The sequence below is a fragment of the Silurus aristotelis genome (assembly GCF_946808225.1).
Source record: "Silurus aristotelis genome assembly, chromosome: 18".
In the NCBI taxonomy this organism is placed as follows: Eukaryota; Metazoa; Chordata; class Actinopteri; order Siluriformes; family Siluridae; genus Silurus; species Silurus aristotelis.
In genome coordinates this window covers 2,167,199-2,183,402 of record NC_139591.1, presented here as the reverse complement: position 1 = coordinate 2,183,402, position 16,204 = coordinate 2,167,199, and the positions used below count along the sequence as shown (strand labels likewise).

At 39.6% G+C, this 16,204-nt stretch overlaps 1 protein-coding gene across 1 annotated transcript; it reads right to left on the bottom strand.

Moving 5' to 3' along the window:
* Positions 1-262: 262 nt before the first annotated feature.
* On the bottom strand, positions 263-15,650 carry grin3a (glutamate receptor, ionotropic, N-methyl-D-aspartate 3A). Its single transcript, XM_083567946.1, has 9 exons — positions 14,864-15,650; positions 7,937-8,538; positions 6,319-7,366; positions 6,045-6,190; positions 4,504-4,619; positions 2,881-3,032; positions 2,592-2,750; positions 2,345-2,415; positions 263-1,215 (listed from the first exon to the last, which is right to left on the bottom strand). The coding sequence occupies exons 1-9, from the start codon at positions 15,557-15,559 to the stop codon at positions 828-830; spliced, it is 3,378 nt and encodes a 1,125-aa protein (XP_083424072.1). The 5' UTR covers positions 15,560-15,650; the 3' UTR covers positions 263-827.
* Between the last annotated feature and the right edge of the window lie 554 nt (positions 15,651-16,204).

Here is a 16,204-nt window from a genome sequence, read left to right as displayed (position 1 = left end):
CTGCTGTCGAGTGTGGCAGGTATCTCTGGAGCATACTGGAGCCAATTTTAATTCTGCACTTTAGTTCCATCAACAGTGCATCCTGTTGTTGCATATACTCACTTCTGCATATGAAATTCTAAATACTGAAATAAATTTTTTTTCACGTTTCAATTTGGTAAAAAAAAACCCTGCAGACAGAATGTCCTCTAAAGACCAAATAGACTCAGGCAAACCAAATGTGGTGCAGATGAATGATGGGATTGAGCCTCTGAGATCGACATGTATTTCAAAGCATATTTTAATTAAAGAGGTTCAGAATCCTTTTGCAGTTCAAGAGCTGAGACAGCGTTCATGCTTCCTTATAGAAAACGGTTTAGTGCTTTATAGTGATATGCAGGGGGAGCTATCATACACCATAATCTGGCACCTTCAAATAAACATCTAACGCTCTGATGCACAGAGCACTTTGGCCCCTGCAGAGTGCTGTTCCCAATTCGCTACCCATTGCAGTCACACACACACACACACACACACACACACACACACACACACACACACACACACACACACACACCGAACACACACACACCGAACACACACACACACACAGAAAGAGAGCGTTCCCGTTAAAGAAAGCGCGAGGGTTTGTATCCAAATTTCTCACTGCTCACCAACTGGTCCAGAGAAGAACAATCAAAAAGAGAAAAAATAACAAAGAGAAAATATATTATACTCTTTTAAAACCATGTGCCAAAGAACATGAAGAGCTTCGACTTAGGAAGCAAAACAATCCGTTAACTTCGCACAGTCACAGATGTCTCGAAAAAATGGCTCCAGATGTTACTCTAAGACTCTGGAGCCATGTTGGTTCTCTGGTACTGTTCCAGCTCCCTTTTCTTCTTCATGGCCAGCTGCAGCTGCTGCTTGATGATCTGAATGTGGGTCTCCAGGTCAGTCAGCTCCTGCACTATGGGGCTGTGTGCAAGGCCCAGCGAGTCTGTTTTGCCATTCGACTGCAGAGGAAGCTGTCTCTTCAGCTGAGGAGGAGCAGTAGGAACGGGAGGAGGAGGATGAGCAGGAGAAGAAGAAGGTGGAGGAGGAGAATGTGAAGGGAGCTCTTTACACTGCAAACACTCCAGGTTGTTTTGCTGCTCTTCTTGATTGGAGTGACTAGTGCAGACCGAGTTTTCACAGACGTTCCAGAGATTTTGCTGGTTGTTCCCAATGTTGCACCTCGAAAAGCAAAAAGGTAAAAGTATGAATTTGATCAAAACACAACATAATTCAAGTGTTACATTTATGAGGTATTATAACACTGGTGCATCGGCATAAAGGTTCATTGATTACAAAAAGTGTGCATCAGATCATCAAGTGTGCATCATTTATATCGCAATGCATAATTATTTTTTTTTTTTTACATATTTGCATTGGTAAAATATTATTTATTTATATAGAATTATTAGTAGATGCGCTATACTTTTATTATTTGGAAAGTGACCAATAATTTGTGACCAATATTTTCTATGTAGATCGATTTCTCCTCGCTAAACTGTATCTCTGGCGCGTTCTCTCAGCACCGCTGCTGCTACGTGAATATGACGTATCGCAACACTACGGAGGCCGAGGCGTGTCCTGAGAGTCACATAGAATACAGATTAACATGGCAGAGGTAGAGCTGTAACTTCCTGCAGACACAACAGGAAAAGAACATCTGGTTTTATTTAATAGTTTTTCTTAAGAAATCGGATCGCTACTGCATCATAATTGGGGGGAATCGCATCGCCTCGGTAGCTACTTCATATGTATCTTCAATGTATTGTATTATTAGCTATGTATTAAGTTGCGAATCACATCAGCCTCAGTTACAGAGGTGCACATCCCTGATAGTCATTTTAGAAAAAAAAGATTGCATGCGTCATCTAAATGTGAAAATGTTCTACCTTTTTTTTTTCCAAAGACAATTGGATCTGAAACTGAATTCTTTTCCTGGCAATGTTTTGAGTTCCTAAGTAAACTTTCGAGGAAGATGCCACCCACTCAGAAGTAGTAAAGTAATTAATTTAATATGTTTTTACGCATATTTATCAGAATATTTCTGTTGCATTTGTAACATTGTTACACATCTTTTTTACTCCAGAAGAATTCAGAAGAACAGGTCGGTTCTCGATGCTTTTAAAAAGTCAATACATAACAGTGTTAAATGAGAACATGTCACATGACCACTCGCAATATGACACAATTATAGGGAAAGTTTGGAGCCACTGATGTTTCTATTGAACTCTTATTACACTGTTGGCTTCATTATTAGTTCGTAGGCTTGTGTAATTGTTTCTGTACGTGCTGTGCAGTAATGGTTCTTTACCTTTTTTCCGGTTTTGCAACAGTTGATAATTTGTCTTCGTTGAAGGTCGGGTTAAGTGCTCGATGCAGCCTCTGACAGAGGAATTGTATTAAGTGTTATTAAAGACAACACAGAGAGCAGCTGTGAGAATGCTAATATAATTACCTCTAACCGATTCGGGTTTTCATTAATGATCGAAATACATTGCTGCAATAAAATGAGATTATACTTGAGGTCATCGGTCTGAAAGACAAACTAATAGACTCACTTGACTTGTGTGAAGCCAGTACTGTGGCTTGTTTTGCATCTTGGGTATCACCCAGCGATGGACAACGTGCTCAGCAATTGTGGTGAGGAGAGACAAAGCGACTCCTACGCACAGCATTACGAATAACCCTGAGAAATGTTTAATCCCCATCTGTAAAGTCTGGATATCACAACAAAGTAAAGATTAGATTCACTCCAAAAGACTATTAATAATCCAAAAAAATGCAGCACCGTATGACTCGAGACCATTATGGCTACTGGGATTTGTTAGATCATGTATATTTCATTACCTCTGTCACAGCAAAACTTCGCTTTCCACAGGGCACCACTTTGTACCACTTATCATGCAGCATGTCCATAAATCCATCAGACTTGTACTGGCTAACCAGCTCTGAGATATTTGAAGTCAGAGGTGAGTTCTGTTTGAGACCAATGCCATAGCCTGCAAATTCAATTATTTGCACCGGTTATTGAAGGAATATACGAAAAAATACAAATGCAGCTACAGTATGTAGAAGTTCTAACTTAACAACACGTGTGGTGGTCAGGAAAAGTCCATCTCATGCACTTATAGCACCATTCAGCAACAAGCCAAAACAGAATGCGGTTTATTTAATTCTTTTTAAATAAATTACTATTCAATTTTGTGTTTTATTAGCCAAAATGAACTACAACCTCATTTCCCAAAAAAAGTTAGAATGCTATGTGAAATTTAAATAAAAACAGACGGTAATGATTTTCAAATCCCATAAATCCATATGCTATTCACAATAAAAACAAAAATGATATCAAATGATTAAATTGAGATTCTGTACCAATTTAAGGAACAGAAATGTTGAATTTAAAATCCATTTTAAAATTACTTTAAATTCAAATTCATTCGAATTAAAAAAATAGAATTTCAAATTTCAGAAATTCATTTCGAATTTAAAGGCTGCAACATGTTTTTAAAAAAGTTGAGACATGTTTACTGCTGTGTAGGATCACATATACATCTGTGAACTGAGGAGACCAGTTGCTGACGTTTTGGGACAGGAATGTTGTCCCATATGTGGGTGATACATTAATCTAACGGCTCAACAGTTCTGGATGTCCTTTGTTGTGTTTTTTGTTTCATATTCGCACATGCCTACTTCTTAGCATGATCGAGATTTAACCTGCATTTGTGGCTGACTGTGTTTACTGACAATTATTTCTGGATTTGTTTCCGAGCTCTTGAAACGATTGCAGTGACAAAATCATGACCGTTTTAAATGGTCACGATGTCCAATATTGATTTTCAGCCTTGTCCAGATTGTTTGAAACTTTTGATGATATTATGTACTGTAAATGATGAGATATTCAAATGTTTTTCAATTTGATACATTATCACGAAAATGTTCCACAATTTGTAGACATGGTCTTTCACAGATTGTTGAAACTCTGCCTGTCCAATTCTGTGAGACTTGTTTCAGCCATTATATTTTAAAACAACATATTATTTTTCCTCAAAACGGTACTTTTCACCCAGTTTAAACATTTTATATTTTTTTATATGTTTTATTGTGAATAAAATATGTGTTTATGAGATTTGCAAATCATTGCATTGTTTTTATTACATTTATTACACAGTGTCACCTTTTTTTGGAATTGGGGTTGTACTTTTTACAGGCTTGATCTATGCAAACTATAAATATATGTCAGTGATATATTTTTGCAGGCTGAAACTGACTAAAATTGTTATTCTACAAACATTTCAAAATAATAAGATGATAAAAAAATCCACATTATGTCTAGAATGCTGAATATAAAATTTCAACCCTGTATTGCCAGATCCTTGGGGGTGCCTGTGTTTTTCCCCCCTCTTGACATTTCCCTGTACAGAAAGCCTCAATACATCATTTAGATGAAGAAAGAATCAGAGATGAACTTGCCTTCAATTGCAAATGGTTTCCCCACTGTAAGAGTTTTACAATCAGCATCAATGGACACTTCATAGTCTAAGAGGGCTTTATCCATAATAAAAGCATCAAGTTTCTGAGGATCATCTCTGAAAAGAAATAAATATATATTTAAAAATAAATTAAAATCCCAGGCTGATTACAAATGGTCACTTTTCCCCAAAAACAGTTCATAATTTAAAACAAAAGCATTTAGACCTTACCAAATGCACTGTAATGGCATTGATTATAATTTGCCCAATGGAAAAAATTATCTATCATATATTAAAATCCAGAAAGTAATAGTAGGCAGTTATGTGACAAACTTACTTTCTAGCAGCCGTCTATTCTAACAGCATGCTATCTCGGAAACAGCAACTTGACTTAAAGAAAAATGGCATGCACAACATTTTATTTGATTTTGTTGACAAAACTCCTAAAGCCCATTATATCTGGGGCTGTTTGAAGGATTTTCAGAATCCACACTAGCAGATTTTTGGGAACTTTTGAATCGAGGTCAGCCTTAAAGAGGATCTGAGAGATCAAAAGCGCACAGGTCTAAGAACACAATCAGTCAGGAAATGAATTTGCTTATGATTGCTAGATGCTAGTCTGCACATTCCTGTGTTTATGATAGTGTTTATCTGAGTGCCTTGGTAGGCTGAACTCCACAGTCCTGAAACACTCTTACCCTGTCTTTTACCAATAAGCTCCACAGTTACATTATTTTATTAGAAGTATAGAAGTACCCAGCAGTGGGGGACAGTAAGGAAGTAAATGTAATTGCTAAATGTACTTATGTAGCCCTTTTACATATCTGTACTTTACTGAAGTATTTCTATTTGGGGAGTCTTTTACTTTAACTTTACTACTTTTCAAAGTCAAATATCGAACTTTTTACTACATTTTGCAAAATCAGCCTTCCTTTTTATTTATGAGGATAAAAACGTAACTGGTCAAACACAAAGCAGGGTCGAGCGCTCGCTCCGTTTTAAACTTGTTTTGTTTACCGCTTGGTGTATCTACTGATCACCAACATACAGTTCAGCATCAGTTCAACAGCAAGCAGAACATTTAGAGAGTAACAAATGATAAAGAAACTCCAGACTCGAACTCATCACAATACACGTGAACTTATTTTTAAGTATTTTTGAAGTAGTAGAAAAGAAGGTTTTGGGCTCTGAATGGAAATCAATCAGTGTTTGATTAATATCATTCTATTAATAGATCAGTGTGCTGAGAGTCACATTAGAATCTGAGTTGATTAAGCAAAGAGTCTTGTGACATAAATGATAAAAGGAACATTATTGCCGTAATAAAAAATAGTACTTTAGATACTTTAGTAAATTTAAAGGCAACTACTTTTGTACTTTCACTTACGTTTACTGGAGTAATATTCTACCAGTGAATCTCTACTTTAACTCAACTACATAGTTTGTGTACTTCATCCACCACTGTTACCCAGTACAGGACAACTCTAGATTCAGGTATTGATTTTCTAGTTAGTATCCTGTTCTGTAATGCTAATGACTTACTTAAGGTGGTCTATTCCTTCAGGGGTTGTAGGAACATTATATCGCCTCATGTATTCGTGCATCTCCGGGAAGCTTTTTTTTACGTAATCCTCAGCACTGCTTTCTCGTACAGTCCCAAATCGAAAACCTTGCGATGGATGATGGAGCTTAAAGGAGAGGATAATTTCCATTAGTAGTAGCAATGGCACTCAGGACCGTACATTAGGAAGAAATTGGGGCTATTCCTGATCCATTTTTAGAACATTCTGGGATAATAATATTAGGATGGTCTTACCTTGGGGTCATGGATACCTGAAAGCTGCTCGTATGTCTTTTCCCCGACCATCACCGCAGCCAGATTGGCCGTGTAGGTGGAGAGGCAGAAGAGACAGAATATGGCCCAGAGGTTCATTAAAAAGCGGCCTGTCCAGCACTTGGGTGGCTTGATGGCAGCTGTCCTGCCAAACAAGATGGCATAGCAAACATTGAGTGCTGAAGAGAAGGAGAAGACACGGTCCCTGTTTCTGCCTTTAGGCGTCATCCCAAATGGACTCTTCCACTCATACAGGGTAAGAAATACAGCAGTAACATGAAGAGATGCAAAAATTCCCAGCCACATACTCCAGTGTAAGGGCCACATGAAGGCGCCGATGGGTGCTGCCGTGTCTCTGGTCCTCACCAGGATGCCCAGGCTGGTAGAGAAGAAGGGGCTGGTAAAGTCTATAACCTGACTGCGTGCTGAGTTGATGCTAAAAGAAGTGACAGCCAGCTGCGCTGCACCACTCAGCAGGTCACCCACCAGGCCTGTCCAGCGGCCGTTCTTGTAGGCACCATACTTCCCATCTCCTACTATATAGAGGTCGAAGTCAAAACCCACATCCTCAGCCAGCTTCTCCAGCAGGTCTATGCAATATCCATAGCAGCACTTCTTGAGCTCAGTGGGCACTGTGCTGTTCCTCAACTGCAGGTCATGGAACAGGGCATCAAGAAGCGCTGTGTCGTTGGTGAGCGGGTCGAGGCACAGCTGCCCTGCCGGGCACTGACCATCGTCATCCACCTCTCGTGTAAATACAAACGGGTGCTCAACCAGAGTCACGACCCGCAGGTGCAACCTGGATGAACGCCTCCTATCGCCTTCTGGGTGGGAATGTTTCTTGCTAGGCCAAACACCATAGTCTAGAACCACTTTACCCTGCTTCCAGCTGCCGAGTCGCGTCCATGCAGGGTTCCCTAATGGGTCATGCTGCAGATTCCAAATAAAGTGATGGCTTTCTGAGATAATGGATCCATCCTGAACATGAATGTAGCCACTTAGCCCATCAAACGATGTGTTGTCCATAAACCTGGGGAACAATTGCACAAAACTTAGTTTGTCAGAGCAACCTTTGCCTATAATAAGCATGGAGCTCAGTATCTATGAAGCTCTTCAGATAAACAGCAAATACCCGGTTCAAAAATAATGATTTTGCTTTGCTAGTTTTAGCTCCCTGACAGATTTCTCTCTAAACACTATGATAAAGCTACAAGATTGTTATTTTCTCCTCTTGCCTTATCCCAGAACAAGCCATCTCTAAAACCTGTCATGCTCTTTTTTTCCCTTCATATGTAGTTAATGGTTCTTTGGGGAGGATTAAGCATGCAATACAATATCATGCATTTTTAAGAAAACAGAGAAAGATTTTTCACACCATGGGCTTCTATGGTATTGGCAATATAGCTGAACTTTCCTGTTAGAATGAAAAGAGGGCTTATATAATGGCATCTTTTTGGGAAAATGCTCTAAAGTGTATATGAAGTGTGTAGATGAAAAACTCAATATATATGAAAATGCCACTATGAAATGTTTGCTTATAAAATCGAATTTTTGGAACAGTGCTAGAGTAAACTTATAGTATGTATACATAAAATATTACCTGGACAGATATTTTCCTGAGGTGAGATTTCTATCCTCAATCACCATGCAGTTTGTGATGCCAGGGATAAGAGCCAGCTTTGGAGACACAGTAGCAGCTGATCCAACAGCCCTGGCAATAAACTCCAAAGAGTCCTGGACGTAGTGATCCAGAGCAGGCTGCCTCATTCGCCCATGCGCCATAATGCCCATTGGCAGCCCGTCAGTCCTCAACTCCTCCACGTTCTGTGCATCCCCTATAATCCAGTGGTAGTCTGGCAGCACTAAACCAAGCTTTGCTATTGTTATGAAGATCCTCTTGATGTCCCGAATGTCACATCCGAAAGTCACAATGGTGGATGTTATGTCCTTGATGGAGGTCATGTGACTCTGCAGCGATGTCTGGAAGTCATTTTTGTTGCTGCTGTTGCTGGAAATGTTGAATATGGTGCCCAGGTGAAATCTCGAGTTGTTGCGAAGCAGAAAGACGAATTGGGAAAGATTCAGGTTCTGGCACATCAGCAGGCTCACATCGTACCAATTATTAATGGAAAGAAGAGAGTAGATTAAGTCTGCCTGAGGATTCTGGGGGTTCTGCATGGCCATCTGGAAATGGAGCGAGTTCTGTAAGTTGGGAATGAAATGGAACACAATTATAGAAAAGGCAGGGAAAACATAAAGACATACTGCTTGTGTGCTTGCTTTTTTTTATTGGAGTGAGAATCAACAGCAAGACAAGAAGCTTGCTCTGAACTGTTTTGTTCTGCTCTGAGTTCCTATTTCTTCCATCCAGTCATATTCTCAAAATAACTATTTTTTTCCCACTGGACATACAGTTTTTGTTTTATGAAGGTCGATCGAAAGTGGATTTTACCGATAGCTGGGTTGGAATGTACTTGCCAATAATATATTAATCAACCAATAGTTTTTAAAAATAGATACTGGATACAAAAAAACAAACATAATACTCCGTGTAAAATAGTACTGAAGTTTATAACAAAAAAGTAAAATAAAAACACTACTGAATCATGAAAATGTGCTAAATTAAATACATGTGAACATATGAATTATATTAATAAATAAAAAAAAAGAAAAAAAAAAAGACGTGCATTCACTGAAACACTCCAAATAAATAAAAACAGTTACATCTAAAATTAATTGAAAAGAGACACATCAGTGATTCAGCTCTAAAGGCTGCTCTTATACTGTATAATGAAAGCGGACATACTCAGCCACTCCAGCAACCCGGAAAAACTATCCACATGAATTTTTGCACATAGCCATAGTTCTCTTATCGTTTTATATGATCATTTTCAACACTACAAAAAGAGTTTTATACTAAACGTTTAAATTTTTTGTAACATTGAAAAAAGCAATTGTTTTTTATTGTGTATACATTGATGTTCTCACTATTCAGAGATAGTATATGCAGGTCCCTCAATCTGCATATTCCACTAAAGAAGGTAATATAAAAAAATCTTCTAAAGAGACATAAAACAATTAATAAAACAGACCAATTTTTGTTTGTTTGTGTAGGTATATGAATGGTGTATTTTTGGGAATTTAAATATGAAGGCCATTATGAATGTTATTGTGGTCTACAGGCCTGAAGGCACTTCTGAACTCAATGGTTAAGGCTCTGAGGTTGAGATCAAGCGGTTGCCAAATGAGGATTCACTGCCAGAGAACAACGACTACCTCTGAGCTTGAAGTGTCTTTGGGGAAAGTCTTCCTGCCAACTGTATAAATGTAGGCACACACAATGTGAAAATGTTAAACTAATTCTTCAAAAACTTCATACATCTATGTATCCTTTGGTCATTTTAACCAACCCCATTTCAAGGGATTTCTAAGCCAAATAAATGTAAAAAAAATGTTTTATTAAATCATTAGTTCAGCCATAATGTTCTGCATAGTCTTGATTTCCTGCTCCTGAGCTTCGCAATTCATCTTACAGCAGACATTATTCCCTACATGATTCCTGCGTTTGTTCTATTTGCTGTACTATTTACTGTTTGGCCCACAAACTTATTTTATACTGCATCTAGACCAATTTGGCATTTAATCCACTCACAACTGTTGCACATCAGACAATTCAAAGAGCAAATAAAATGGATGTTTTTGAAATGCCAGTCTTTATGAACCTGCTACTGTAGGCTTAAAAATAATACTATTGAATAACCTTTTGCCATTTTATTCACCCTCTCAACAAGACATCTGGATGAAGTCCTCAGCAGACGGCTGTAAATGGTGCAGAGAAAACACACTTGCTGAAAATAGGTTTTCATGGATTAGATTTATTTGTTGAGAAATAAATCCATGAACATTTCTTTTCTTTTTCATAACTTTACTGTGTACCTATATGGATCCAGCTTTCCGGTGAGCTGCAATTATCCCCAACATCTCAATCAGAATTTCTGAATAGCTACCAGACTCTGAGCTTGACTTTCCCTGCAGGTGTCCCTTTATTTTAAATGATTTATTGTGTAAACATTTCGCTGTGAATATTTAACATTCAGTGAACACCTGAGACAGATAACAGAACTGTCTGGCATGTATTTGAGCTTTGAACATGATTTTTAAAGAGATGTTTGTGTTTGATACGTACAATTCAACTTCAAAGATCCATAATCTGAAGGCTAAGGGACTTTATTTTCTCAGACTTGCTTTGAATAAGTAAAGAATTAGGAAAATAGGAAAAGAATCTATAATGTGGTGGTGTGATATCCACTTTGAAGCTATTACACCCCAGTAATGGATTCCAAATGTTACATTTGAGGAGAAACAATGGCAGTGAAACTGGTTAGTTCCTATGATAAAAAACTAATTAATCTGCATGTGATTAAAGAATTCAGCATTGCTGTGGTATACAATATATGATTGCTGTGGGTTTTCTTTGCCGAACTGCTTAGCGCTAAACATTATATTATATTTTACATCACTTTGAAATCACTTCAAAGTCTCTAAAAGTATCTGACAAAAAAATAACAATTGCAAATGGGAGTGAGTTGTTTTGGCACCTTGAACAAAAGAATAATACTTTAAGTCTTAAGGACCATCATGAAGACCAGAGAGCTGTCTGTTGGAGAAAACCAAACCAGATTTAAGCTGAGAGAAGAGTGAAAGGTAAGGCTACATTATAAATACAACAATTTGGAATGCTGTTAAACAGAAAGGAATCACTGGTGCACCAACAACCAGACCTCAAACAGCCAAGAGCACCAAACAAGAACATTATCAGAGGAAAACAGTTAAGAGAAACATTGTAAGAGCTCTGAATACCAACCTGAAAAAGACCAGATAGTAACATCACCAAAACCTTCACAGGGCCTGGTTAAAAATATCTCAATTAAAGAGGTTCAAAAAGTTGCAAAACACACGTCAGCTGTGAGCATCTGAAGACCAGATTAAAGTATACGCTCAGAATCCAAAACCTAAAAGCTCATTAATTAAGCACAGGGGAGATACTGTAGTGTCATGGTTTAGCTCATCCACTTCAGGAACAAGCTCTAATCCAATCTTAGATGATGGTATACATCCATGTTTATAGCACCATGTGCATGATATATGAGGGGCGTCATATTATTCCTATTAACGTGAGAAAAATGTGAAAATATTTGCCCAAATTATGTTTCTGGAAATGAGAACGGTTAGAAAATTTCTTCTTGAACATCTCATGATGCTGCTAGAAGGTCAAAACCGAGGCGTTGTAGAATTCTCTCGAAGGGGGTTCGTCTTCTTCAAGACAACGCTCCAGCCAATTCCGCTCACAAAACGGTTGTACAGGTCTCATCCCCCTACTCATCCGACCTCGCACCCGGTGACTTGTTCCTCTTCCATCACTTGCTGAAGGCATTTCAAAGACAACGACGAGGTGATTACAGAGGTGGAACATTTCCTCAGGAGCCAAAAAAGGAAAAAGAGGCTTCTTCGTAGACGGCCTCCAGTTCGTCCATCGTTTGGAGAAGTGTGTTGCCTTGGATGGAGGATTAGTAGAGAAGCACTAAACTCATGACCAATGTTGTTTTTTACTACATTTTTCTTCTTAGCAATAATAACGATTTTATGGCTGCCCCTTAGACATCCATGTCTGTAGCACCACCCATATAAAAACGGTTTATGTGCTATTTTGCACACTTTCTCAATTGCTGGTGTTTTGCACACATTTCTGCCACCAACTGCGGCTATACTGAAGTGTATATGCTTACAAACGCTCTCTTTTTTTCCCCAGTGCTCTTTTTTTTTGCAAATTGGTCACTGCTATTTTGTATTTTGTATATATATAACACTATTCTGTTGTGTATTGTCTGTTTTTTTGTCTGGCACTGTGTGCACTAAGCTGCACTGAAAGCACTTTATGTAGCCAGGACAACTTTCTTTTTAGGAAAGGATCAGCTGTATGTGGTTAAAATGACAATAAAAGCTTACTGACTCTTCACTTGGTTGTAGCAGAGAACAGGGACATTCAAGCACATATTACGTTATTTACTCAGGGTTCCTTCCAATACTTTGTAATGAGTTTTGTTCCAAAGCGTTTGCTCACCCAACACTAGCGTGGACCACCAGTAAATGTGGGCGGTTTTCCAAATTGTTTTCCAAATTACATTTGAGAAGTGCAACATGTGGAGTAAAAGGATTTAGTAAGAAAAAACCTGGACTATGACTTCTCAAGAGGGCCATTTTTTGTCTTCAGCAAGTCAAAACCACCCCCCCCCCCACCACCACCACCACACACACACACACACACACACACACACACATCCTACCACACTTTAAATCTTATGTAACGGGTCATGAACAACTTCGCAGAATATATTGCAAAGATATTGCCTCATTGATTAGCAGCACACCCATTATTCTAACAAACCATTCTTTAAATGCATCATAGGCCGGACTTGAGAACGAATAAACATCTGGAGGAGGAAGATCTGAACAGAATCAGACACATCTTGACTTTTATCGTAGACTCTCAGAGCTTGTCTTTATCTCTCTACTATCTGTGCTGAAAAAAAAAATGAGACCATCACTGTTTCTACCAGACTAAAGCAAAGGTCAATAACACGATTCGCTCAACCCTGACAGAGATTAATTGGCGTTTGATGGTGATAGATGCACACTGGGACGCTGTATTGAATTCAGGGCTCGTTTTCACCTGAAAGCACAATAAACACAAAGCTGTCTGACCAGAAGATGGTGCTAACTTCAAGTGGGCTGACAGCCCAGACGATGCCGGTGGACAATTTTCACCATTAGTTTTGGAACATAATCATATGCTGGATGTGGAAACATATCAGTGAGTCATTCATGAGTCACCAATTCGGATCATTATTCTATATTTAATGTTTCGATGTTGAGGGCGGAATACATTTTTAACTGGTGCTTTTATAAAAACGAAAATAAAATCTTATTTATTCAGGTCCAGCAACGAGAGTGAGCATCTTATACGGTGGATTGTGTCACATTCAACATATATTCTGCAGTAAACTATAAATAGGTTTATGCTTAAAGATAGATCTCTACATTCACAACCAACCATGTCATACATCTGTAATATACAGTATGAGCAATATATAATAGCTCACAATGTTTTTTTTATTATATACATATATCAGGCATTTGCTGTCCAAAAATGTCTACAATATGAAATAAGAATTGCGCTAATATCTTTTCCTTTATATGCTTTAAGTTCTCTGGTTGGTGTTTTAATAAATCATGTCCTGGCATGATCCAAAAACAGGAATTAATAATGGATAAATGATTGCAATCTGGTCTGTAACTCTAAAACACCGCAGCATTTGTTTTAATCAGAGTCAAAATTGTGCCCATAAGGGGGGGCACAGAGGGGCAGCTAACACCCTTGAAATACACCTTGCCATCCCATCTCTCACCTCTAAAACCCATAGGCATTAAAGCCTTCGCAATTCATGCAGGATTAATGAACTGTATAAAGCTTTAAAATGACTGTCTATAATAGATATGTTCTCAAAATTAAATTCTCCCACGATGATTTTAATCATTTCGTTTAGTATCAGTGCTACTGGATTTGTAGCTGTGCTGTGAGTTTTGGGCCGTTCTTCCTATTGGTGGCTTTGAGTCAAGTATCATAGCTGCAGTCATGTTGAGATTTTCACTGAAATTGTCTAAATAAGCTACACTGATATTTTGGTGTCAATGGCACTAAAGCGGCTGTCAGTAAATACAACTAACCAAACACCAACAGTCTCAATGTCAGCTTTATAAACACACTCACATTGCAATGCTGTAGGTGTTTTAAACAACTTCTAGAAGTATTCAGAACTTCAAAACATCTGAGGACATTTATTGTGCAAATAAAAACAAAGAACAACCTTTGACATATATACAATATAAATTAGGCAGTGTCACCCCTGAGTGTGCTCCTACACACCTCCTTCTGCTCCTACAGTGTGGCTATATACTGTATATACACTGTATATATATGTAAATGTCACTGTTTTAGGGTTTGGAAATATATTTTTTGACAGATCTTTAGGTCTGGTCCTGGAGTACCTGGAGATCCCCCTGCATGTTTTCGTGTATTTCTCCCCTACAATTCAGGCTGTAATTTATCAGATTCAAATGTATGGATTTGGAGTTCCCCAAGATAAATATCTTGTGAATGCAGAAGAAGGTTTAGTTCTCACATATACATTATAGAACGGTGAAAATCATTTTTTTATCATAGCTGGTTAGGAAGCTGGGGTCATAACCCAGGGTCAGCTGTGAGCAGAGTGGGTTAAGGGCCTTGCTCAAGGGCCCAACAGTGGAATGCTCAGGCTCAAACCTTCAACTATCTGATCAATAACCCAGAGCCCTAACCAGGAAAATAATGATAATATAATAGTCAGTGAGAGTTTAGGATATTAACATTCAACCTTAACTGAAGGACCTAATAAAACCTTATATCTGAGAACAGAAAAGGGCCTCGTACCCGACTCTGGCGCGTGAACTCGTTGTGAACGACGCTGATGACCGGGATGTGCATTGAGGAGGACACGAACTCCAACTTGACGTACTCGTCTCTGTTTTCAGGAAACGCCATGATGGCTGAAACGCCCTGAACCACGACCGTGTGACACACGCTCTGCAGGAACGACATGGGGTCGGAACTCACAGGTGGAGGTGAAGAGGAAAAGGAGAAAGCCGGCAGCTCACCCAGTCCTATTTCCACAGCCATGACTATCTCCAGGGACAGGTTGTACGGTAACAGGTCCGGTAATCGGTTCAGGGTCTCCGCGGCCAGGAAGATGGAGTCTCTGGGTAGGAACGCGCTCTCCACTCGCCTGTGCACGTTTTTACTTTGCGCGCCTTGTTTGTGGTTCGCCGTGGAGCCTTTTGTCCTAACAGCGCTCGCACCTGTGTCACTTCTCCTGACCAACTCAAACCGTTCCCAAGCCGTTTCTCCGACCGCGTTCCAATCCGTCCTCGGTGAGACGTGCGTCACAGCGCGGGGCTGAAGATGCACGGCCCCAACTCGCACCGTGTGCCCGATGCGTTTCAGGATCTGGCATGGCTGCGGGTGCGCGAGGAGGCACGCGGGCGTCAAAACGAGCACCAGAGCGCCCGACGCGAGCAACCGGAGCAGCACCAACATACCCAGTGTGTCCCAAATCCTCGCACCCGGCATCCCGTCAACGCAGTCTATCGCCCTCGACGCGCACTGGGAGAAGACCGCGTCCGCGCTCCCGTCTCCTGCACCGCGTCCAGCGCCGGTTGGCACGCTCCTCCGGTAACGTTCGGCACGCGGTAAAGCTGCGCTCCGCGCGATCGGCTGGATCCCGAGTGACTCCAAACGCGACTCCAAACAACCGTTTCTCATCTCCAGAATAAATTCCAGAATAAAGCATTTATTTGTGTTATTCCTATTTATTTCTCGTGCACTCGGGAATTGTGCTTTTCTCATCCTGGGCATGCATTTTTTATATATATATATATATATATATATGAAAAGGACCCAATTTACGCACAGAAGAAAAAAACTCAGAAAACCCCCCTGAAAAACAACAAACAACAAAACCTTGATTCAAGAGTAATCTAAAGCCCAAAAAACGCATATAAAAAAACGTCTAATCTAAAGCCCCTAAAAAACGCAGGAGGACAGGAGGCGGTCGGTGCCCACCGCTGAACTCCAGCGGCGCAGCGTTTTGGCACGACTCACTGACGCTCATCAATTACTGCACGCTCCGTTTTCCGTAGTGAGGTGCGCGTGAAGCTGCTCTGGCATCTCACTAATGCAGCAGAAGCACATCATTACACCCCGGCGTGACAGACA

What these genes read in the sequence shown, in the direction of transcription:
- grin3a (XM_083567946.1), bottom strand. Translation starts at nt 15,559, where the DNA reads ATGCCGGGTGCGAGGATTTGGGACACACTGGGTATGTTGGTGCTGCTC. An exon ending in CAGGTATCCATGACCCCAAG is followed by an intron (nt 6,191 to 6,318) that starts GTAAGACCATCC and finishes CTCTCCTTTAAG; the next exon opens with CTCCATCATCCATCGCAAGG. An exon ending in GAAGGAATAGACCACCTTAA is followed by an intron (nt 4,620 to 6,044) that starts GTAAGTCATTAG and finishes ATTTCTTTTCAG; the next exon opens with AGATGATCCTCAGAAACTTG.